Genomic DNA, 26,788 nt, shown 5'->3' with positions numbered 1-26,788 from the left:
TGTCTTCATCTCTAAACATCACAAAGCAAACAAAGCAAAACAAAAACTTGAGTTTTTCTGGGGTTCAGAATTAGAGGAAGGAAAGAAATGGAAAAGGAGGACTGTCTTGCAAGAGGTGGCCTGGGAGGTCTTACAGCTTACGTATTGCTGCCTACTCCAAAATACAGACCTCTGCTGTCTGAAATCCTAGACTGAACCGAGTCAAGGAGCAGAAGATGTGAATAATATGGATGGTAAATACCTTTTGTCTCAAGAATTCTTTTTTCCCTCTCCTATTAGTGTAGTAATCTCTGACTTGGAAACTGTTTGGGCGATGTTTTTGAGTGCATTATTCTAATGTTAAAGTAGTTACTGGCCTTCAGTCTTGAGGAATTCATTATTAGAAAATACTGCTTTGGAAATGTTACTTAATTAGTGCATATTTTGGCATTTCTAACTACTGCAGGAAGAGGCCAGAGATTTTCAGCTGTGATATGACTTGATGACAGTGTTCTCAAATATCACATTATCCAAGGGTCCAGTGAGGAGAATTTAAAGTTAAATATTAACTTTTTATCTGAGAATACTAGACTCTCTTTAAAAATTGCTTCGCTTTATTTGTGTTTGGAGTTAGAGAGGCAGAGAGGGAAAGAACTGAGTTCTTCATTCAGGCCATTTCTGATATGATCACTGGTTTTTTGAAGCCCCAGTTTTACAGCAAGTTCTAATATGTATACATATATATATATAATATATATATAAAACATATATATATGTTATACTATTTCATTGTAGCTAACCTTCTGAAGTATGTAGTTTCCTGCATAGGCTCCATTCTTTATACTTCAGCATATAAAGCATTAAAAAATATATGTTGCCTTTCCTGCTAAAGTCAAATGATAGCATTAGTCAAACCAGTTGTGAAATGTTAGTAAAGATAAAATATTCTGTACTGAAATGAATGTCAGTTTTATAATTTTATAATAAAAATTTTGGAAACTCCTTAGATTTGTTTTTGTATTTATCAGTAAAATTTTATTTTGGTCTTATGTCACTTTCCCAAAGTGAATGATATAATTAGCATGTGAATATTTCTCCTCAAGCAAAGAGTCTATTAATAGTACCTGCAGTGGTGTCTAATAGATATTTATTGAAAGATTGAGTTGGAGCAGGTGGTGATTACGAATAAGTGTATATTTGCAAGTCTCTGGATTTCTGTAATTGCAAAAGAAGAAAAAAATAGCATTACATTAGAAATAGATTGCTGAAATAGAATAAAAACTTTTTTCTATTTAATTTATATTCAAGAAACAGTAATAATTTAACTTTTAAGATTCTCTTGTCATACCCTCATAAGGGTGCAAAATGCTGATAATTTAGGAGAAAGTAAAAAGAGAATGCATTTGCAAGACTTGAAATTTAAGCTGTTACCCTTCTTTGGATCAGTCCATTTTTATCTTATCAGGTAATCATTAATTTTAAAGTTTTAAATGCGGCTGGAAAGCAGCAGCATAATTCCCTTGTCAAGAAAAAAAACAAGAACCGAATGTGGTCTTCAAGTATGTTACAGATATATTCAGTGATTAACTCTGCCAGAGCAACCCTCTTTTCTTTCCTTTCTTTTGGTAGCTTGCCTCCCACCCCACCCCACCCTACAAAAGTAGCTCCATTGGGTGTGAGCAACAAGCAAAAGACTAGAACAATAAGCAGACAGAAGAAGGCGGCAGTGCCTGGGCATTGGTAGCCTAGTTACAGATTGCACTGCGTCAGACTGTTCCACACCCAGAAGGCGTCAGGTGACTTCAGTCCTGCTGCAGTTGTGCAGCAGAGGAGACTGCAGGCTTCGGTTGAGGAAACGGGTATTTCATGTCTCGGGGTAGATTTTTGCAGTTGCAGCTTTTCTGCTGGTATGCATAATTGATAATTGCATCTGTAGGGCAGATCGTGACAAGAGATGGACGGTCAGAAGAAAAATTGGAAGGACAAGGGTATATCTGCTTTTAATCTTTTGTTCATTTTTTATGTGACCAGTAATGTATTTCTATGAATAACCTTTGCAATTTAGATCTATTTTGGATTGAAAATGAAGTTGATGAGGGTTTAAGAGTAAAGGATTAAATCAGCTATTTCAAATGTTTTTGCATTTGGCTGTGTATGAGAAAATGTCACGCTGTTCTGTTTCACTGGCAGTCTATTTCGTCTTTGCAGTCCTGTCGTTGATTAGGTTCTGTTCTTAAATCTTTCATGTTTTAAACAATGTCCTTTTAACAGAATTTCATTTGGTCACTTGGGTGTGATAAATCTACATAGGCATGTTTGTATTCCGTAATGACATATTTTCTGTGACTCAGTATTTTTTTTTTTTAAAGCTGACTTGATGTAGTTGAAATTCTATCCAAAGATTTGTAGGTAGCAAGATTCTATGTTTGCACTAAGCCTGTTTTCTTCTTTGGAAATATTATTGAACCTTTAAAGTTATTACCAGTTACCTTTTAATTAGATTATAATTTTGTATGTCTTAAAACGTTTAAAATATATACACAGTAGTTTTAACTGTGTGTCTATATTTAAATCAGTAACCTTTGTCCTTGTAATAACCAATCAGTGATCTTGATCCCCTTTCCTCCCCTTTGAAAGCCCAGATCCTTTCAAGTCCCAGTGGATCTGGGTTGTGTAAGAATTTAAGCTCATGAGTGTAATGAATATTTTAAAAATATTTTATTATGTAGATGGTTAAATGTGCCATTTTAAGGAAAAAGGAAGGTATATCAGACTGTATATCTGACCTTATAATAAATTATTTTAAAAATTGTTAGACCTGTTTTTAAGTAGTCTGATTAGACATTCCATACAAGCAATTTTTTGGCCATATTTAAGTTTTATAATTAAAATATTTCTATAGCAAAATTGTTAGCAGGATTGGTGGTAAATGTTTCTAAAAGCAGTATGTGGAGCTAATTACAATATCTTTAAAAATTTGGTCAGTAAAGTATTGTGGGGAAAAGGTGAGCTTAAGATTGAGGTCATATTGAGACATTTGAAAGAGTTTATAGTTAACACTTAAAGAAAAAAAACAATATAGCTGGATTTTTTTTACCTTTATGGTTTCCTTACATATGAATTTAATGAAGAGAAGGATTTTTATTCATCCTTCTGACCATTAGCATTAGAAAGTGAAAGTAAATTGCTTTATTAGGTTTTGTTAAGTAAAAACATCACTAGGGGTAACAATACAATAAATATAGACTTTAAAAATAAGTGAAAAGTCACATCACAGCCTACTCAGCAACCGTTAAGTCTCTATATTAATAATTTGAATGTTAGACCATTTAACAACATCTTAAGTTCTTTATTTGCTGAACTAATTTAGGAATACTTTGATATTGGAGAAATTAAGATCGAGTATAATCCATATTATACCAGAGATTTATTTTGATTATTTTCAGGTACTATATATAAAATCAAATTTATTCTGAAATATCTCTGGAGAGCCTCATTTTATATGTAAGTGGAATGGCCTGATACTTTTTTTAGTGCCTGCCTTTGGCTTTTATACGTGGGAAGACTAACTTTATCTATTCTTCGTATTCATTTGTTAAGTTATATTTTAGTGTTTATCAGCAGATAATTTTAATGTTGCAGATTAGAGGTTATGACTTAAGTGGAAATCAGTGAGAAGCTGAAACTACCATGGAGTGAGTTTTTCTTCATTTTATGAAAAGTGTGACAATAGAGGAAAGAATCTAATCTAAGCTCTCTAGGTATACTAAACAAAAAACAGTCTTAAGCCCATACATATATTTTTCTCCTCCCTTACCACCCCTGTTCATCCAGTTGTCACATCTAATGATGGTAATATAGAAGGGTATAAAGAAATGAGATATTCTGATTTCAGTGTTTAAAATTTGGTTTTGTTTTTGTTTTTGCTGATTATTGTTGAAGACATTCTATCTTTCAGGCTAAGCCCCACATTAACAATTTATATTCTTTTATATATTTTTCATATTGGGTTTTCTGTTGTTCTTAGTGGAATACTTATAACAAATGAAATCTATGAAGTACTTGACCATTGAGGTTGATTTGAAAAGCACTGATTAAGACAGTCAAAAGATTTTAAAGAGCCCAAAATAGAAGGAATAGGTAGGTTTGGAGATTTGGGTGGGGTGGGAGAATGATTTAACCACTAAACAAGGTATAATAGAGCTTTCTGGGTAGAACAGAATGTTTATAGGATAGTAGCTACAAGATAAGATTGGTATGATTAAAGAATGTAGAAGATTTGTAAGATCTAGGTCAGGTTTCCTCAAAGTTCCTTGAAGAGAAGAATTACCTTCTTTTTTGTATGGATTCCTGTGATCCTATTCAGGTCTACCAAATCAGAACTTACAGGGGAAGTGTGTGGCCTTGACACTAGGGTTATAACACCATTTATGTTATAATCAGACACATTTAGGAAACCCCAATCTATGTTTTCAGGTTTCTCTTTCTGTGGTTTTTCTTTGTGTGTGATTTTGGCCAGAGTAAGAAACTGAACCTTATTTTTGTCTTCATTTTCCTCTTTTGCATGATTTCTGGTGTACCAGTGTTGATGTTCTCTGGTTTTATGAAAAGATACTCTGGGTCAGATTGCAGAAGACACTGCAATCTTTGGATTTTATCATAAAAGGAGTGAAGAGCCTTTGGAAGTTTTAAAGACTGTTTTGGGGTGCTATATAAGATAAATTGGAGAAGAACTTAGAGGCAGAAGGGGATGACTGTATTTGTGCCCACGTTTAAAGCAAATAGTGCCTAGATTTGGCCTGAAATAAAGGGGGTGGCAGGTTTGAGAAACTTAGAGAGGAGTATTTGACATTTGACATAGATTTGTGGGACTAGGGTGAGGGAGGGACTCGGAGGACAACATGAAATTTCAGAGTGAAACTTTGGTAGTGCTCATGCTTTAGTGGCAGTGGAAATAGAGCTAAAGTAGGTAGAAATGATGCCAAGTTCCATTTTGGAAATTTACTGAAGCTTAGTGAAATGACAGGCCTAATGATGAATGACTAATTGAGAATTGAATGCAGAGTGAGACAGATGAATACTGTGAGGATATTAGCATAAAAAGAACAGAAGGTTAAGTAAGGAAATCCTAAAACCTATTGAAATAGTGGGGATGTGCAGACCAGGAAGACAAGGAAGTTAGAGTCCAAGCAGGATCGTGCCGGTTCCCTGATCTTAAGGAGAGAGAGATTTTTCAAGAGAAAATAGAATGGGTGGTTAAAACACTACAGAGAAGTCATTTAATGTGAAGATGGAGGAATGACTGTGGATCCTATTGAATTTTAGAAATGTGCAACACTACGCATTATTACCAGTGCTTTTGGGATTTGGCAGTTAACATGCTGTAAGTGAACCTTGAGAGAAGTTTGTGTAGAATGGGGACAGAAGTTTTCTAGCATTTAAACCTAGTTTGATTGTAAGGCAAGACAGATTGACCTAGGACCATTTCTGGAGTTTAGGGCTATTTCTGGAGTTTAGGGCTTTCTCTGCTGTTGCTAAGTCACTTTCAATTTCTTTCAAAGTGTAAGGTTACTGAGTATGTGGATACAGGCATATGCTTATACTGACATTCAGGTAGAGAGAAGAAGAAATCTTGCTGCTTGAAACATGCCTTACTAAACCCCTTACTTAAACCCACCCCCCAAAAAATCCTGAGAAGGGAACTTGGATGTTAATCAATTGAGAGACCTATTGATTAGAGGAAGCCTCCCTGCTTTTCAGTTCTAAACTTAGCTGAAACCCAATGTTGAGTCATTCATTAGCGATTTTTTCTAGTTTTTTTACTGCTTTAGTATTGTTATACTGTGTGTGTGTATGTGTATGTTGTAGAAAATTTAGAAGGTCTGTGGAAGAAGGAAGCTATCACTTCACAAAACATTCTGCATTGTTTTAATGGATGTAGTCTTCTAAGTATGCCCTGTTAATCCCATATAGTTAAATACTCAAGTTATTCCCAAAGTTTTTGCAAGTATGAGCAGTGCTAGAACAAATACCAGTTCAGTTTAGTTCAGTCGCTCAGTCGTGTCTGACTGTTTGCTGCCCCATGGACTGCAGCACGCCAGGCTTCCCTGTCCATCACCAACTCTGGAGCTTACTCAAGCTCATGTTCGTTGAGTCGGTGATGCCATCCAGCCATCTCATCCTCTGTGGTCGTCTTCTCCTCCAGCCTTCAATCTTTCCCAGCATCATGGTCTTTTCAAATGAGTCAGTTCTTCACATCAGGTGGCCAAAGTATTGGAGGTAAATTATTATTCTTATTTATAATTATTTCCAAATTGCTGGATTATAGTATTTAGACTTTTGATTCATGTTGCAAAACTACCCTCCAGAAAGATGCAAATAATTTTGAGCAATGTATAGAAGTACCTGTCCTGAAACCTTGGCCAAAATTAAATACTCCATATGCTTTCTTGATGGTTTTAACTCTTTTCTAAGATAGCTATTTTTGTCTGTTTTAAGTAAATTACTTGATGAGAACCAGTTTAAGTTGAAAAAGAGTAAATTTGCAATTTTTTCCTCCTTTATATGGTTTAAAATCTTAAGTGGATAAGTAGTGGGAACAATGGAAGTATCTTCTCTGTTTTTTATGTTTACCCAAATCTGGGTTTTCCTCATTCCTCACCAGAACTTCTAACTGGCTTTTCTACTAAATCCTATATATCAAGCCAAACACTTCCTAAAGTATGGCTGTGATTATTGCGCTTAAGAGATTTTCTTTTACTTTTCAAATCAAGTTCATGCTTCTGTCCTGGACTTTTAAAAGGCATTCATAGTCTCGTCCTAGCCTCTGTAATCCCATCTCCCATTATTCTGCCTCCAGCCACATTGAAGGACTTACTCCCTCAACATGCCTGTTCTTTGCATTTGCTTCTGTTTTTCTCTGTCTAAAATCCAATCCAAGTTTTAGGCCCAGTCCTTCCTGAGGTATTCACCTCTCAAGTGAAGATAATCCAGTGTTCCTCAGAACTCCAATCTCTTGGGTTTCATTCTGTGCCTTCGGTTACAGTTTTACATCTATAGTGGTAAAGAACCCGCCTGCCAACGCAGGTTAGATGTTAAGAGACGCCAGTTCGATCCCTGGGTTGGGAATATCCCCTGGAGAAGGGAATGACAATCCACTCTGGTATCCTCACCTGGAGAATCCCATGGGCAGAGGAGCCTGGCAGGCTATAGTCCTTAGGGTCTCAACAGAGTCGGACATAAGGGCAGAGGAGCCTGGCAGGCTATAGTCCTTAGGGTCTCAACAGAGTCAGACATAAATGAAGCAGCTTAGCACAGCACACATGCACACACAGACACACAGACACACGTATATGTATAAAATATTGGCTTTTTTTTTTTTCTAGTCTATAAATTCCTTGAAAGCAGAAGAAATAGCGGTGGCCTCATCATTGGGTCTTCTCACTGACTGTGCATAGCTTTGCAATAGAGTGAGAGGATGAGAACTTTGATACTCGTCCAGGTTTACTCCTGTCCTTGAACCGTATACATCCATTCTGTGCACGCTCAGTCATTCAACTGTGTCCTACTCTTGGTAACCTCATAGACTGTAGCCCATCATTTTCCTCTGTCCATGGGATTCTCTAGGCAAGAATACTGGAATGGGTTGCCATGCTGTTTTCCAGGGGATCTTCCTGACCCAGGGATCAAACCTGCATCTCCTGCATTGGCAGGATTCTTTACCACTGCCACCTGGGACGCCCATACATTCATTCTTGGGAATTTTTAAAAATGTATTTTCAAATGGGAAAAATAAGAGATTCTCCTTACCTTACCCTTTCTTAAAGGAGCAGTTAAGTAACTTAAGGAACTTTTGTGAATCCAGGATTTTTATGTTTTACCCATAGATAAGACATCTTAATAGTCATTTATCCTATTCTAAATAGTCATGTTTTACAGGTAAGGAAAACTAAAGAGATTGAATTATTTGTTTAGCACTACATAGCTAGTGGCATAGGGTCATCATCAAGGATAATGCTTATTTATGTTACTGGATGTGTGTTTCTGTGTATATAGTGTATAAATATATCAATATGTCTACTTTAGTCTGCTTCATTGTCCTCAAATTTTTAATCCAATCACATTTTAAGCATTATGTAAGGTGTTGATAGGCACTAAAATACCGTTGCATACGTGCTGCTGGTGCAGATGCGGGTTTGATTCCTGGGTTGAGAATATCCTCTGGAGGAGGTCTCCGCTCCAGTATTCTTGTCTGGAGAATCCCACGGACAGAAGAACCTGGCGGGCTACAGTCCATAGGGTCACAAAGAGTTGGACACGACTGAAGCAACTAACACACACGCATGCACACACACTGTATGTACTATTAGCCATTTATTCATTGAGCACTTATATTGAGTATGCAATAGATATGTAAGGTTGTAGAGGTTTACCTACTAGTGAAGTTCATTCTCTTTTTAAACTAGTAATTTGCTCTGACTTTTCCACCTATTTCAGTTTATTAAGCTTTTCAGATTTCTGGAGTAATGGAACAGTATGTTTCCCACTTATTTTTTATTAGTAGAAAATAGGACTTCTGCAGCAATTTCCTGTTTCTAAGGTTTGGTGCCTATTTCTTGTCATGTGTGGATGCCAGTGCATTGCAAGTGAGAAGTTAGAACTATTTTCTGCTGTATTTTTTGGTTCTCTTCTAATACAGCTAGAAATGGAATGTGGGATTAAAGGAAGTGTTGAAAACAACAGGAACTAATGAATAAAGTAAATTGGTTGGCTATTAGGGAACCTCACAGTTCTCTTAACTCATAGAAGTTTGGATTTTCCTTAGAAGTAAGCAACAATAATAGTAGTTTTACTTTCCTGCACTGTATTGAAACATTTTCTCCTTGAGGATACTTAATATAGGGGAAACAACCACTTAAAGTAAGCTCAAATTTCATGGCAAATAACAGAGGGCAAAAAATTTATTTAAGACTTTATTTTGAAACATAAAACCAACAGTTATGAAATTTAAAATTTAGGTTGTAATCACAGCTGTGCATAAGTTCTTAGAATAAACAGAAATGAATCAAGTTTGGGGGCTTTCTGATGTGTAGTTTTTACTATGAAATTGGTTAACACAAAATGACATGTTTTATAGTTGAATTTTCACAGTGGATCATACATAATGTCCTTTTACAAAAAAGGCTCAAGGGTTTTCATGACTTTTCTGTTGCTTACTCTTAATCTTTTGAGGTCACATATTCTATTTTGAAGTGCCTATTGGACTATCAGTCTCTTTTGGAGTAATTCTCCAACATTGCTTAAGACATTGATCTTACAAAATGCTACATTATTAGGAAGATGTGCAGTTTTGTGGTCGATTTATGTTGTCTCATCTATCTAAACCTATTGCTATTATAGTTTTAATTTATTATTTTCAAAGAGAGGGACAATTTAGATAGGTTCTAGGAATCACAATTTGCAATTTAAACAGAACATGATTCAGTCCTGTTAATGAATCTGTATTACTGAAATTGCATCTCCTCAGTTATTTAAACTGGGGTTGAAACACTATATGGAATCCTCAAGAAGGATAAAGAGCTAATGAGTACTGATCAGTTCAGTTCAGTCGCTCAGTTGTGTCCAACTCTTTGTGACCCCATGAATCGCAGCACACCAGGCCTCCCTGTCCATCACCAACTCCTGGAGTCTACCCAAACCCATGTCCATTGAGTCGGTGATGCCATCCAACCGTCTCATCCTCTGCTTTCTGGAGTTATTTCTTCACTGATCTCCAGTAGCATATTGGGTACCTACCGACCTGAAGAGTTCATATTTCAGTGTCTTATCTTTTTGCCTTTTCATACTGTTTATGGGGTTCTCAAGGCAAGAATACTGAAGTGGTTTGCCATTCCCTTCTCCAGTGGACCACATTTTGTCAAGCCTCTCCACCGTGACCCATCTGTCTTGGGTGGCCCCACACGGCATGGCTTAGTTTCACTGAGTTAGACAAGGCTGTGGTCCATGTGATCAGATTGGCTAGTTGTCTGTGATTGTGGTTTGAGTCTGTCTGATCCCTCTCTCAGCGCCTACTGTCTTACTTGGGTTTCTCTTACTTTGGACGTGGGGTATCTCTTCACTGCTGCTCCAGCAAAGCGCAGCCACAGCTCCCTACATTGGGCGTGGGGTAGCTCCCCTCAACTGCCACCTCTGACCTTGGATGTGGGGTTAGATAAAATCCTTTAAATACAAAATGTGGTATGATGGCAGGAGTGAGACATTCATAGTCAGACCTGAGTTTCAGTTGGTAACCCTGCACAATTTAATAATATTAATACTTCTAAGCCTCACTTTCTTTATGTATGAAATGCAGGTAATAAGCACTTTATAGAGGTGTTGTGATCAGTGATAATGTATACAAAATAGTTGCACAGTTCCTTGCTCAGAATAGGGGATTGCTAAATTACTATGGAAAGGGCAAATATAGAATTTATACTAATTTTATGTAAAATGTTTCTTCCTGAGATATGTGGTGGTCAAAATGGACAACATACTGTAAAGTTGTCAGGAGTAAGACAGGGAAGATTTAGTTATGAAAGACACAAGGACCTGTCTGAAATTAATGTCTTTTAGAAACTCAAGCTACAGGATGAGGAGAGATGGCCAAGAGGGAGGCTTGTTTGCCAGGTATTTAGTTGAGATACTTTGTAGCAATCAATACTAGGTACCCTTCAACGTGAAACTTCCTAACTGAAACCAAGTTAGCAGTGCTTTCTTTCAGAGAAAGTTGAACTCACCTTTAAAAAAAATCAGAGCTTAGTTGAGCATTAAAGCATAGTATTTAATATTTGATTGAGTTACTTGACTTTATCTCTTCAGACATTACTTTTATTTAGTATTTAGTTCATCAAGCATTTTCACATGTGAAATCCCATTTCATTTTCAACTTAACTTGTTAGGTGGCTATCATTTTTCCAGTTTTATACATGGGAAACTAGGTTAAGTGATCTAACCAGGGTCATACTGGTGGTAAATAGATGGAAGAAATAGGACTCAAGCTTCTCTTACTGTCTTTGCTGAAAGGTTAAACTCCCACTCTGCACAGATGTTTTTGTGTAACTTCACCTGTTGTTTATTAGCCAAGCGAATGCTTACTGTGTGTGCGTGTTAGTCGCTCAGTCGTGTCTGACTCTGCGACCCCAGGGACTGTAGCCCACCAAGCTCTTCTGTCCATAGGATTCTCCAGGCAAGAGTATTGCTTATTATATGGAGATAAACACTTGCTATGCGGTAATAAATGATTAACTGAATTCTACTCATTTTTCCTGGCAATTGGGAAAATTTTATTTAAGGCATGTGATTTATAATAAATAACATAGTATGTATTAGTATGAAGACTATGATTGTGAAAAATAAACTAAAAATTTAATATCACTCTTATCAGTTCAGTCGTTCAGTCATGTCCGACTCTTTGCGACCCCATGAATTGCAGCACACCAGGCCTCCCTGTCCATCACCAACTCCCAGAGTTCACTCAAACTCATGTCCATTGAGTCGGTGATGCCATCCAGCCATCTCATCCTCGGTCGTCCCCTTCTCCTCCTGGCCCCAGTCCCTCCCAGCATCAGGGTCTTTTCCAATGAGTCAACTCTTCACGTGAGGTGGCCAAAGTACTGGAGTTTCAGCTTTAGCATTATTCCTTCCAAAGAACACCCAGGGCTGATCTCCTTTAGAATGGACTGGTTGGATCTCCTTGCAGTCCAAGGGACTCTCAAGAGTCTTCTGCACACCACAGTTCAAAAGCATCAATTCTTCGGCACTCAGCTTTCTTCGCAGTCCAACTCTCACATCCGTACATGACTACTGGAAAAACCATAGCCTTGACTAGACGGACTTTAGTCGGCAAAGTAATGTCTCTGCTTTTCAAAATGCTATCCAGGTTGGTCATAACTTTTCTTCCAAGGAGTAAGCATCTTTTAATTTCATGGCTGCAATTACCATCTGCAGTGATTTTGGAGCCCCCAAAAATAAAGTCTGACACTGTTTCCACGGTGTCCCCATCTATTTGCCATGAAGTGATGGGACCAGATGCCATGATCTTCATTTTCTGTATGTTGAGCTTTAAGCCAACTTTTCGCTCTCCTCTTTCACTCTCATCAAGAGGCTTTTGAGTTCCTCTTCACTTTCTGCCATAAGGGTGGTGTCATCTGCATATTTGAAGTGACTGACATTTCTTCTGGCAATCTTGATTCCAGCTTGTGCTTCATCCAGCCCAGCGTTTCTCATGATGTACTCTACATAGAAGTTAAATAAGCAGAGTGACAATATACAGCCTTGACCTACTCCTTTTCCTATTTGGAACCAGTGTGTTGTTCCACGTCCATTTCTAACTGTTGCTTCCTGACCTGCATATAGGTTTCTCAAGAGGCAGGTCAGGTGGTCTGGTATTCCTGTCTCTTTCAGAATTTTCCATAGTTTATTGTGATTCACACAGTCAAAGGCTTTGGCCAAGTCAATAAAGCAGAAATAGATGTTTTATTCTGGAACTCTCTTGCTTTTTCGATGATTCAGTGGATGTTGGCAATTTGATCTCTGGTTCCTCTGCCTTTTCTAAAACCAGCTTGAACATCTGGAAATTCATGGTTCACGTATTGCTGAAGCCTGGCTTGGAGATCATTCTAATAGTTAAACATTTATTTGTGTATATTTATTAATTTCCTTTTTAACTGCCTTTCTTCCTTTCTCCTTCTTCACATTACTTTATTAAAGAGTACTTAGTATTTGCTTTTGCTTAGGAAGTAGGCACTTTACCACTAGCTGTGGCTTGTTCTCTCAGCGTTTTTAGACCACCTAGTTCAGTGTTTTTTCCTACCCAGATAAAAGATTTAGGAATTGAAACCTGACTTCAGGCTATTCAAGGAAGAGCTTCAGTAAGAATTTGATTAGGGGCAAAATGTAATTGGATGACTCCTGCATGTAAGGCTGGCACTATTTTTAGCTATGACAGTCGACAATTTATGATTACCACATGTACGCAAACTCTTCCTACTCTTCCTTGGGTCAGAAGTTATTTCTTTTGAATAAAAGACTGTAGTGTATGGGGAATTATTTTAAATTAAAATTTTGATTTGATAATGATGCTGTACTGCTCTGTGCACTGCACAAAGCACAATCAAAAGATTTTTCACAGTTTTATTTTGAAAACAAAAGTGGGGAAGCACTGCAGGGAATAAATCACTCTTTCCTAAATGACAAAAATTTTGTTTAAATTGATCAATATTATTAATATTTGGTAATCCATAAGCATTACAAAAGGAAGAGGCACTGTTAGATTAATTTCAGATTTTTAAAAGGAATTTCATGAACATTTTCTTTAAGAATAAAGTTTAGGTTGCCTTGCATGATTAACACTCCATTCTGCAATACAGAAGGGACTTCAGGAAGCATGAAAGGGTAAACTTTTCCTTGTACAAGCCCTTTGTCTTAATTTTGGTTTCTCAAGAATAAAGAGGCCATTAAACTCTTCCTTCATAAACAGCAGTACTGAAATGATTACAGGTGAATCAAAAATTAACATTTTAGAGACCTTGTAGTTCTTATTTAAAGATGTCCTTTAATTTGAAAATATTAAACTCTTTAATTATTCTTAGGAATAGAAACTTGTTAATCTGGCCGTTATTCAGACAGTGCAGCAAATATTAATGAAGCAGGTAATATAAAGATTAAAGGCATTTAGCAGTCTTTCGGGTTCTGGTAAGGAGAGAAAAGCCTGTAAGACAGTATTTACTGTTTTTTAAGTTATCTGAAAGCATCACTGTTTTTTATTTAAAAGTGTAGATATCTGATAGTTTAAATAAACAAATGTTAAATCCAAAGCATAGAAACATTTTTTTAATAATTAGAATTACTGCATGCTTTAAACTGGCATAAGTATGCTTTTATTCTAATCAGTCAGTAATATTTACTGAAGGGTTTTTTTGTTTGTTTTTAACTTTTTAATTAAATATACAACTCATGGATTTTTAGTATATTTCCAGAATTCTGGAGCCATCACCATTATTTAATTTCAGAACATTTTCATCCCCACCCTCAAAAAAATCTTAAACCCATCATCAGTCATTCCCAGTCTCTACTCCCAGTTCTTGGCAACCACAAATCTACTTTCTGCTTTTGTAGAATTGCCTGTTAAAGACACTTGATGTAAACAGAACCGTGTAGCTTTTTGTGTTTGGCTTCTTTAGCTTAGCGAAATATTTTCAAGACTCATCCATGTTGTAGCATGTTATCAGTACTTCATTCCTTTTTATGGCTGAATAATATTCTGTCATATGAATATTTTGTTTATCCATTCATCAGTTGATGGATATTTGGATTGTTTCCTCTTTGGGTTACTATGAGTAATGCTGCTGTGAACGTTTGTATACCCAGATTTTTCTAGTCTTTTGTATGGAAATTTCTAGGAGTGGAATTGCTGGGTCATATGGTAACTCTCTGTTCAACTTTTTGAGGAATTGCCAGTTTTTCACCATGGCTGAATTTTATATTCCCATCAGCAACGTAAGAGGATTCCAGTCTTTACTTTTTGCCAACATTTGTCATCTGCCTTTTTTATTTTAGCCAGCCTGCTGTGTCTGAAGTGATACCTGGTCATGGTTTTGGTTTGCATTTCTCTAATGATTAATGACACCTTTACATTCCTTACTGGCCATATTCTTTGCAGAAATTTATATTCAAATCCTTTGCCAATTTTCAGCTGATTTGTCTTGCTATTGTTGAGTTGTTAAGAGTTTCTTAAATATATTCTGAATTCAAGTCTTGTATCAGATGTTTAATTTGTAAATACTTTCTCCCATTCTGTGGTTGAATATTCACTTTGATAATGTCCTCTAAAGCACAGAAGTTTTTAATTTACTGAGGTCAATTTATTACTTTTTAAAAACTGTTTCTGCTATAAGGAAACATTGTCTAATCCAAAATCATGAAAATTTATACTTATTTTTTTCTTCTAAGTTTTGTACTGTAAACTCTTCAGGTCTTTAATCCATTTTGAGTTGTATATGGTGTAAGGTATGGGTCCAGCTCGGTCTCTTTGAAGTTAATGTCCAGTTGTCCTAGCGCCACTTGTTGAAAAAACTGTTCTTTCCCCCATTGAATGTCTTTGCATCCTTGTCAAAATCACTTGACCATAATGTAAGGGTTTATTTCTGGACTTTTAATTTTATTCCATAATCTGTCTGTCTGTCCATCCTTACACAGCTACCAAACTGATTACTGTAGCTTTGTTGGAAGTCTTGAAAAAGGAAAGCTCCAACTCTGTTGTTTTTCAAAATTATTCTGGCTATCCTGGATCTCTTGCATTTCCATTGGAATTCTATAATTGGCTTGTCAGTTTTTTCTAAAAGGCAGCTAGGATTTTGATAGACATTGCTCTATAGATCAATTTGAGGCTTTTAATCTGTAAACATGGGCTGTCTTTCTATGTATTTGTCTTTAATTTCTTTCAACACTTGTAGTTTCAGTTTCTAAGTCTTTTGCTCTGTTTAAACTTTTTGATGCTTATTGTATGGAATTCTTTTCTTAATCCATTTTCAGATCATTCATTGCTAGTATAGAAATACAATTGATTTTTTATATATTTATCAATATATATATGTGTGTGTGTGTGTGTATATATATATATATATATATATATATCCTACAACCTTTCTGGACTTGTTTATTAGTTTGTTGCCTTTTTGGTGGATTCCTTGGGATTTTCCACCTATAACATTGTGTTATTTGCAAATAGAGATTGTTGAATTTCTTTCTTTACTGTCTGGATACCTTTTCTTTCTTTTTCTTGACTGCCCTACCTCCATATCTCCAGGACAGTGTTGAATATAAGTTGAAAGAGGAATATCCTAGCCTAGTTCTTGGCCTTAGGGGAAATGCTTTCAGTCTTTCATCATTAAGTATGATGTTAGTTGTGGGTTTTTTGTAGATAACATTTATCAGCTTGAGGACATTCCTTCCATTCCTATTGCTAGCTTGTATTTTTATAATGAAAAGGGTCTCATATATTGTCATATGCTTCTTTGTTGTCATCATGTGGGGTTTTGTCCTTAATTCTTTTAATATGGTGTATTATTGATGGGTTTTCATATGTTGAAACCAGCCTTGTATTCCTGTGATAAATACCACTTGGCCATGGTGAAGTGAAAGTGAAGTGGCTCAGTCGTGTCCGACTCTTGGCGACCCCATGGACTGTAGCCTACCAGGCTCCTTTGTCCATGGGATTTTCCAGGCAATAGCACTGGAGTGGATTGCCACTTCCTTCTCCTGGGGATCTTCCCGACCCAGGGATTGAACCCAAGTCTCCCACATTGTAGACAGACGCTTTACCGTCTAAGCCACCAGGGAAGTCCGTTGGCCATGGTATGTAACCCTTATTATGTGTTGCTAGATTCAGATTGCTCGTACTTTGTTGAGGATTATTATATCTGTATTCATGAGGAATCTTGGTCTGTAGTTTTCTTGTGATGTGTCTGCCTGATTTTGGTGTCAGGGCTGAATAAACGTCTAAATTAACTAATGGATATAATGCATACATTTTTTGATGGATATTAGAAGCAATAATATTTGAATATATTTCTCAGGAAGGAAAGGATTTTGAAAAAATTTTATGACTCCCTCCATTGAGAATCACCAATACCAGATAAACTTTATCTTTCAAAGTTTTTTCATTAGAACCAATTTAAGGAGTCTGTGAAACTGGAAATACTGGTGAATATCAATTAAAATTATACCCCTCTTTGCTAGAAATTGTATTTTTTTAATCCTTGCAGCTTCACTAACAATCTGTTAAATTCCTTTACAAAAAAAGATTGAAACCCTTCTATACTTTGCACAATGACATGATGACCATGCGGATTGCTTCTCAGACCTTCCTATAGGGTATGTTACTTTTGTCTTATGCTTGCCTGTCAGTACCTAGCTGTCGTGTCTCTTGACTCTTTTGCCCTTTGTTCCTCCTCATCACCAGGGCATCTCTGGGACTTAATTCCACATGACTCTCATCGTATCTGCTTTGAGAACTCTTACATCACTCTTTGGATATTTTCACACAGTATATATAGACTTGCAGACAAGATCTTCAGAGCTCTTCATTTCTTGAAAAGACCTCTTTTTTAGGAACCATTTGATAGGTAGAAAGGAAGTGGGTAGGTTACAGTTTACTGTACTTGCCTGCAGTTAGGTTTATCTTAGGCAGCAGTCACTGAATATCACTGGATCATACACATGACTGTCCTCATATCATGAGCTTAGGGGAAATTGGCTTGATTCAGCCCAAAGCACCAGACCTTTAACTATGAGCTGTATGTAAATATTAGTATTAAGCTATCAGGGAGGGTATTTTCTTCCCAGTAGGAAAGCCTACTGGGAGAACCACATTTGTTATAAGATTCTTTAGTGGTATGAAACAGGAATAGAAAGGGTGCATTTTTGGTAAATATAGTAGTAATTCATGCTTCCCTCAAAAAGGGACAATTTCAGGTGGCGTAAAAGGAAATGAAGCAAATTAAGTTCATAACAGTTCAACCCAGAGATAAAAACTGTTAACTAGATAGCCTTTCAGACTTTATAGTTACGTATTTTTAATAAAAGTCTGAGCCTTTAATTTGGCATCATGCGTGAAGAGGGTGAGTTTTATCAGTGGAAGCCTGTGTTAAAAATTCAAGTGCACCACTTATTAAATGATCTGGGTCTCGCTTTTCTTGTCTGAAAGCCTGTCTCATATAGAGTTTTAATAATTGAAAGAGATAATGTCTATAGACAGTATTTGGTCTGAGTGCCCAGTAAATGCTGACTCAGTAAATAAAGGGATATGTGGAGATAGTAGATCGGCAATGCGGAAGACATTTCTTAGGTGTAAAAAGTCTGTAGCTTTTCAGTCTTTTTCTCTTTTTAGCTCCTCTCATGCTGTTGTCATAATGGCATAGTTTATAATGGCTTGAAAAATTATAGGAATGTGAGTTTGTTTTCCTAAATCTTTAATAATGTTTGACCAAAAGGAATGTTCACTTCAAAAAACTGATATAAATAAAAATATTTAAGCTTCTCACCCCCTAGTAAATCTAGATCAAAAAAGAAAGCAGATATTTAAAATTTTTATCTCGCACAAACAATAGAACATAAAGTCTGACTAATTTGGACGCTGATTGGGAATTTGAATGCAGGACTGACACGTATCTTTGTACTAACTGTGAATCCTGTTAGTTTCTGTGAGTCTACAGGAAGCAGAGCCTCATCCAAAGTTATACAATGCTGAGGATGTGGGTACCAGGGTGTGGGTTTCTAGAGTCCCTGTTCCTGGTACTTCTTTACACCACAGCCATCTATACAGCAATCAGAGACTACTTATAAATAATTCTTATCTAGTCATTGAAACTGTTCAGAGAGTAACTCTTGTTTTATTATATAACTTGATTTGACGTTAATACATGTTGTAAATACCTCTAAGTCTTTTTAATGATGGTAAAAAATAGTGAGGATATCTGCGTTTATCTTTTATTAGCAATAGTGATATTGAGGGTTAATAAATGTTCTGGCAGACATTTTTACAAAGGAAGAGTTTCTCTTTTTTATATAAAAATAGATTTGGGGTGTTTACTTGCTCATTCATCTAGGTTATCAACTTGTATTTGCTCTGTAATGATGAAAACTTGAGTATGTTTTAAAATCCTTTTCCGGGTGATTTATAAAGTGACATGTTTGTGATATAACACAGCAATGTGTGCTAAGTTGCTCTGGTCATGCGCAGCTCTTTTCACCCCTATGGACCATAGCCCACTAAGCTCCTCTGTCCGTGGGATTCTCCAGACAAGAATACTAGCGTGAATTGTTGTGCCCTCCTCCAGGGGATCTCCCAACCCAGGCGTGGAACCCAAGTCTCTTACATCTGCTGCATTGGTGGGTGGGTTCTTTACCACTAGCGCCATCTGGAAAACACGAGGCTGACATTTTCTTTTTCTCTGTGTATTTATTATTTAAAAATCTGAATAAGAAGGTGATAATGATTATGGTGGCATTTATAATAATAAAAATAATAGCTTTGACATTTATTAAGATATTTATTTTATGCTGTATACTATATTAAATGCATTCTATTCATTATCTTACTGATGAAGAATTTTGTTAATTCATTATCTCACTTAATCCTTACAACATCTCAGTAAAATCGGTAATGATCTCAGTAAAGTCATTCCTATTTGTATACATATTTTATAGAGGAAGAAGGTGAAGTGTAGAGTGATTTAATGACTTGCCTGAAGTCACATAACTAGTATGTTATGGAACCAGTGTTTGAGTCTAGGTGATTCGACTCCGGAGTCTTAAGTGCTTTGTCTGTGTAAGCTCCTGTTGTGTCTGTCTTAGGTAAGCTACTGTTGTGGGGCACAGGGGGAGCCTCCAGGAAAGAATGTTACCAAAGGCTAACTTTGTTACTGCACTCCCTACCCTCTTGCTGTAAGAAAGAAAACTGCACTGGTTATTAGAATTGTTGCTAGCAGAGACTTACAATGAGCCCTGTCCCTGTAGGTTTTCTAGATGCCTACCCATTCTTCAAGACTCAGCTTGATATCTGTCTCTTTCACAAAGTCTTTTAAAATTTCCTCCAGTCTTTTTCCTTTTCTAAATTCTCACAATGGTATGGTATTTGTTTTAAAATTTACTGATACTCTTTTTATGTGTCTTATCATCTTTCTAGAATGATAGTGTTTTAGAGTTGGAGAAGGCAGTGGCACCCCACTCCAGTACTCTTGCCTGGAAAATCCCATGGATGGAGGAACCTGGTGGGCTGCAGTCCATGGGGTCGCCAAGAGTCGGACACAACTGAGCGATTTCACTTTCATGCATTGGAGAAGGCAATGGCACCCCACTCCAGTGTTCTTGCCTGGAGACTCCCAGGGACGGGGGAGCCTGGTGGGCTGCCGTCCATGGGGTCGCCAAGAGTCGGACACAACTGAGCGATTTCACTTTCATGCATTGGAGAAGGCAATGGCACCCCACTCCAGTGATCTTGCCTGGAGACTTCCAGGGACGGGGGAGCCTGGTGGGCTGCCGTCCATGGGGTTGCACAGAGTCGGACACGACTGAGCGTCTTAGCAGCAGAGTGGACAGGGCTTAAAGAAAAATCCATGGCCCCATTTTCAGGTTTTAAAATTCACTCTACTAGGTTGAGTTGTTTTTGTTTTTTAACAGTATCAGCTCAATAAGTGTTTGCTGAATGTGAGAAAGCCGTTAGCACTGCTGTTATTTCGTTACTCAGTATTTGTTATTCATGGTACAGATGCCCCATTTCAAGCTCTGATCAGGTCGCAGCTGTGCTAGTATATTGGTGTAGTCGTAGAGACTAGTTGGATAGAACATAACTGATGTGGGTGTTTTAGGCAGAGTTGGAGTGAACTCGAAATAGAGAAACTTTAATAAATAGTTGAAATAAGAGTTTGAAAACAAAGCTGTAAATCATATATAGGATGTTAAATTAATAGCATTCAAATCAGATTATATTTAGGAGGGGTGAAATAAATGTTCCTTAAACATAATAACTGTTGAACCCCTGGTATGTGCAGCACACTTACGGGCATTTAAAATATCTTAATCAGTACTCATATGATATTCACTAATAGGAATTTAGGGTTTCATAATAATATCTAAATTTTGTAGTTCGTATACATAAATTTTCCCACAAAAGTACCCTTAACACTAAAGGAAGTTCAAACACATTAGAGGACCTGGGGATCAAGACTGAAGTAGCCCCTAGATGTGATTTTTCTTTCTTGCCTCCTTCATCTTAAAAATTAACTATTTAAAAATGTACTCAAGAGTATATCCATATTTATTTTACTATAAGAATGTTCCCCGATCCCAACTGTCCACAATCCAGAAAGGGATGAACTATGTTTAGCCTGTGAGTTCCAGAGCTGTTGGGCCTCCTGCAGAGGAGGGTTATACATAATTATGTTCTCCTTGGGTTGTACATAACCTGATCCTGAGACCACAGGCCCCTGGTAATTCAATCCCCACAGTGGCCTGTGACCATGGGCCAAGAGCAGGCTTGCTAGGTTAGGCTTTGTCTGACTCCTTACTATTAATAAACATTATATAATAGTGTAACATGTTTTCTTCTTTGACACCTAAAGTTTTATGGCATTGCATTTACATGTTCCTAGAGGAAAATAGCTTTCTGGGTAGTGTAAAGGCTATTTCCCTCTGTTATTAGCTTTGTAGGAAATGTTTGTTTCAGTGATAGCCAGGTTAGGTTATCGTTTTGTGAAGTTTCTCAGAGAACTCTTAAAAGCAGAGCCGTGAAACTCACCTGTTAAGTTTTTAGTAAAGTTTTAATTTCTTAGCATGTTTTGAGTTAGTAGTTTTTCTGTGTTAAGATATTTTTTACGTTATTTGAATATATATATATATATATGTATATATATATACTTAAGGCCATTTTACTTTTGTAGGTAAATAAAAATGTGGCAGATAAAAATGGGTAAGGTAATGTTCTAATTTCGGATCTCTTCTTTTTACATCTTCAGTTGTTGACCTCCTCTACTGGAGAGACATTAAGAAGACTGGAGTGGTGTTTGGTGCCAGCTTATTCCTGCTGCTCTCACTGACAGTATTCAGCATTGTGAGTGTAACGGCGTACATTGCCTTGGCCCTGCTCTCTGTGACTATCAGCTTTAGGATATATAAGGGTGTGATCCAGGCTATCCAGAAATCTGATGAAGGCCACCCATTCAGGTGAGATGTCTGGAAAACAAGGCACACGTTCGCAGCACTGCAAACAGTCTCAGTATTGACTGAGACTAATTTCTGCTACTTGTAGAGTTACAGGCATGCTTTTTTTTTTAACTGCTAGAAGATAATTGCAAATTTTTGCTAAAAAGCTATACCAAAAGCATCTGCTTTTGAGATTTCCTAATGGTCATTTCATAGGCTCCTGATGGAAAAGCCTGGGTTTATGTATCATTAGCCGTAGCCTAACTCCACTACATGTTAGTAATATTTACTCATTAGAAGTAGTTGTTGGTTACCTAATTTTACTTTTAAGGAAGCTATAGCTTTTTCACATGTTTGGGATTGGAGAGAGTTGTATTTTCTTTATTGATTACTTTTTATGCTATCTGATATTATGCTTTTCCATTGTGCTTCCTCACTATGTCTGTGTCTTTTCTTACCATTCCTTCCTACTCTGTTTAGTTTCTTCTCCTCCTTCCCTAAGGCATTACTTTATTATCCTTTGGAGAACTCCTTTATTTCACCATTTTCTTGTCTGTAAATTATCATCTTCTTACCTTATTTTGACAAATACACTAGCATTATATCTCTGGTTGCTAATGGGGTGGACACATCTCAGCTTGGATCTTCTGATCTCACTTCACACTCAGCACGTTCCCCACCCTCATCCCCTCCTTTAAAAACTGAGATAAATATAATTCACATACTGTAGAATTCAGTGGTTTTCCATATATTCATGGAATTGTACAACCATCACCATCTCATTCCAGATATTTTCGTTATACTCAAAAGACATTTTGTATCTATAGCTGCTCCCCACCTGGCCCCTGACAGCCACTAAATTTTCATATTTTTAAATGAGTCTTTTATCTCAGATTTAACACCAGTTTCTATCACTTAACACCCCTGTTGTCCTAATTTCAGGTTCCCAGTTTTCATGAGACTCTATGAGACTAGACATTACTACATTTTACAGAGGAAACAAACTGTGAATTCAGTAATACGAAATTGCAGTTTCAAAACAGCAGTTATATCATGTCACAAATTGTAAAGGAGTATGATTTTTAATTAGTTACACTGAAATATATAAAAATGTTGTCAGGTCAACAATTCTAAATTATCTATAAATTTTACATATTGTTTGATTTAACGAAGACTTTCAAAAGAAACTAATGAAACATTATCATTAGCTCAAAGGTCTTTTATAGTCATAAAGTAAATTCAGCTAACAGGCCAATTTAACCGCCTTTTGGACAGTTTTCCAAGTTCTCCAGTCACGTTAGTAAAGTTAATGTCATACAGTTGATATGTTAGACCTGTGGTCTCTGGGAAAGAGTGACAGCTGTGCTGCCATTGCAGTAACAGCACATAAATGCCAGGTGAATGAATGTAAATATCTTCCGGTGCGTGCCTTTGGGCCTCCTGGGCAGACGTCTTGTCTTCAGCAGGAGCAAAAGCAGTGGTACAGAGAAACAGAATACAGCTTAAGTCATATCAGCCACTTCTCTATATTTCTTAAAGCTGCATTAATAAACTTTTGCTGGTTTAAGGGTTAGGTGTGAATGTTTGACCATTATTAACTTGATAATAATAACTTACTATTTGTTGGCCGATAAATAATGATGGACTGGGAAGCCTGGCATGCTGCAGTCCATGGGATCACAAAGAGTTGGACCTGACTGAGTGACTGAACTGAACTGAAATAATAGTTGTCCTGTGCTAGACATTGTACTAATAAAGATGTTCTAGTCCTTGACAGTTTATACTGTAGTAGAAAAAAAATGTACAAGTATACACGCCTATATTTCAGGGTGGATATGATAATTACTGTAAGAATAATACAAAAGAAAGCATTATTTGAGTTACATAGTAGGGTGGGGGAGAGGCTTTCATGTATGGGTGGGATTTGAGGTGGTGCTGACTGACTTGGGTGTGCTGTCGCCAGAGATGAGAGGAGGGCGCTGTGGATGGGGAGAGGAGCATGAGGGACAAAGCCTCCCAGGAAGGTTAAGAACGTTTGATGAATAGCTCAATTTTGAACTACAGCAGAGTAGTGAGAAAGAAGATTGGAAACATTCAGGGTTGGAAAGTCAGAATCATAGAATGTTTGAGTTTGAATGGATTCAGGAAGTCTGTTTCTCTAATTTTGTAGAGTTGGAACCATGACCCAGAGAATTTACATGCCTTTGCAAGGTTAAATACCTAGGTGGTATCAGGTCTTCTGATTCCTACCTGAGTTCAACCTGAATAGCACTATCTAGTATAGCTCAAAAAAAAAAGGAACCCAAATAAATCCTCTTGAATTATAGTGATGGTATAGTGGCTAAAAACAAGGAGATACATTTGGGCGTATTGCAGGAGTAAAACTAGGAGACAAGGAATCACTAGAGAGGACTGTAATTTCCAGCGTAACTAGTGTCCACAGACGTGGGGAGTTTTTGAGAGGGACTGGATAAGGAGCTGCTTCCAACAGATAAGAGAGAATAGCACTTCTGATTGCTCCAAGATGTTTGAAACAATAATGAAACAATTCCTGCTGACTTGGCTATTTTTCCCCATTACAGTTGTCTTCTTAAACTTAACAGTTCCAGCTATTTCACTGTAGATTGGAGCACCTGATTGAACAGTCCGGGGCTTGATTTATTGGTGTTTTCATTCCAGTATTCTTGCCTGGAAAATCCCATGGACGGAGGAACCTGGTAGGCTACACAGTCCATGGGGTCGCAAAGAGTCAGACCTGACTGATCGACTTCACTTTAAAGTCCCTTCACTTTAGGGACTTTCCTTCCTCTAAAGATTAGGCGAAGAGAGTGTAGTTATTTGGAAGTGAATAGGATCTTTGTTAGGAAAAGTTGATAACATTTTGTCTACCTGAAAAAAACAAATCCACAATAATAACTACATTAATTGAGTGCTTCTTTGTCCTTGATTGTGTTAATAAGCAATTTACTCATTGAAATCTCAAGATAATCTCTGTTGTATAAATGAGGAAACTGATTTAAAGGGATGACTAAATAACTTCTAAAGTTACACAGCCAGGTAAGTGGCAGAGCTTAACATTCAAGCTCAGATAGGTCTGACTTCAAAGGATATGCTTGTTTTCTATACCTGCCTTATCAATCACACACCCTATGCTTGGTGAGTTTTACATTGTGCTTATTATTTAGAAGGAGTATGCTTCTATAGTAAAATATTTTATTAATGTGCTCCTTTATAGATATCTACTTGCCAATTGATTGACATTCGTAAAAGATCATTCCAGTCAGTGACAGTTAAGATGTGTCTTCTTTTCTAGGGCATATTTGGAATCTGAAGTTGCTATATCTGAGGAGTTGGTTCAGAAGTACAGTAATTCTGCTCTTGGTCATGTGAACTGCACAATAAAAGAACTCAGACGCCTCTTCTTAGTTGATGATTTAGTTGATTCTCTGAAGGTAAGTTTATTTGCTTTCCACTTTTTGACATACCCAGAATTTAACATTGGAGTTAAGAGAGTAAAACTCTGTTTTCTATGTTAAAGTAAACGATAAAGATGTAATGAAATCATTACTGTAAACTTCTGTTCTGAAATTCAGAATCAAATAAAGTATTTAAGATGGAGGAAAGTCAATTCCTTTTTAAAGGAAAATGTTATAAATTCTAAGTTTTGGAAATCATAAAGATTAAAAGTGAGAATTTTGGCTGTAAAAATAAAGATTATCTACTAGCGACTTTGCTTCCACTTTTCACTTTCATGCTTTGGAGAAGGAAATGGCAACCCACTCCAGTGTTCTCCCCTGGAGAATCCCAGGGATGGCGGAGCCTGGTGGGCTGCCGTCTGTGGGGTCGCACAGAGTCAGACACGACTGAAGTGACTTAGCAGCAGTAGCAGCAGTAGATTTAATGCCAAATATTATTTCATCTGGTTTGACTTTCAGAGTCTGGCACTTAATTTCTTAGCTTGTGTGTAATTCATATATACATATAAGCTATTTCATATCCCTACACTTTTTTTCAAATGTTTTCTTGAAAAGTGTTAATATTCTGAAACACTTCAACTAATCATCAGTTGGTAATCTTTGGAATTTAGTTTTTGGATCTTGCTGCTGCTGCTAAGTCTCACCTTGTAAGTAAGCTTGCCAGAGTTCAGACTGATTCTAAATGAGCACTAAATTGGTCACATAATGTGAACCCCAAGAACTGGGACTACAGTACTTTTCCTTTGTGTAGAACCTACTGTCTGTGTTTTGTGTATTACTGCCTGTGACTTAAGACAGACTTGTTTCCTATCTAAGCCTGGGTAGAAATGTACTATGGTAGTAATTACCACAATTTCTCTTTTCCAAGAGACACGTACAAGTTTGCAATTTGTTGTGCAAACCAAGGATGTCATAGCAATAGGACGATTGGGCCTTTAGATTTGGCAAAACAGTTTCTGTAGTGGTCAGAATAGGCTTAAATGCTCAAAGTGCTCTTAACATGTATCTTAGCCTTAGTAGGCCAGTAATGGACATTATTTTCAGCTGTATGCTTCTCTCAGTTTATTAAGACTTGGAACCTCAGTTACTAATAACATTAATGGTAAAAAATTGAGTTTCCTTTTATTATTTATTATCTCTTTTGTGTAGAGTGCTTGCATTTAGTGACCCATTCTGTAGTAGTGCTTTAAAATAATCTGATGTCAGTCTGTAAGTAAAGAGAGCATGGTTATATCACTGGGATCTTTGATTAGTATCAAGAGGAAACAAATAATATTTGGGAGCAAACCAAATTCAACCTTGTACTCATGGGTCCTGGAAGAAACCAGTTCCTATTCATTGAAGTGGTATTTGCAGTGAGTAGCTTGACTGCTGGGGGTAGAACATGTTTGAAAAATTATTGAGGGGAATGCACTAGTGTAGTTTAAAATGAAGGGTTTTGTAGGTAGGAGCTGATTGAGAGGAACACTAAATAGTGACGTGGAGGTTCAAACAGCATAGGGCCATCTCTGAATTTGGCAGTCAAAAATCGTTGAGGGGGAGCAGAGGGCTTTGAACAAAGGCATCATGAAGCTGGATTGAGGAGTCTTTTTTTT

General features: G+C 36.9%; 1 protein-coding gene across 1 annotated transcript in view; it reads left to right on the top strand.

The window, feature by feature from the left end:
• The window catches only part of RTN4 (reticulon 4), a 74,471-nt gene that overhangs the window by 36,349 nt on the left and 11,334 nt on the right, over positions 1-26,788 (top strand). Inside the window, exons 4-5 of the mRNA XM_052648004.1 lie at positions 21,531-21,738; positions 25,031-25,169. Coding sequence (XP_052503964.1) covers positions 21,531-21,738; positions 25,031-25,169 — 347 coding nt within the window. The remainder of the gene's footprint in view (positions 1-21,530; positions 21,739-25,030; positions 25,170-26,788) is intronic.

The sequence above is a fragment of the Budorcas taxicolor genome, chromosome 11, assembly GCF_023091745.1.
Source record: "Budorcas taxicolor isolate Tak-1 chromosome 11, Takin1.1, whole genome shotgun sequence".
Taxonomy (NCBI): domain Eukaryota; kingdom Metazoa; phylum Chordata; class Mammalia; order Artiodactyla; family Bovidae; genus Budorcas; species Budorcas taxicolor.
The sequence above is the reverse complement of the archived record's forward strand: the minus strand, read 5'-3'. Positions and strand labels throughout refer to the sequence as shown.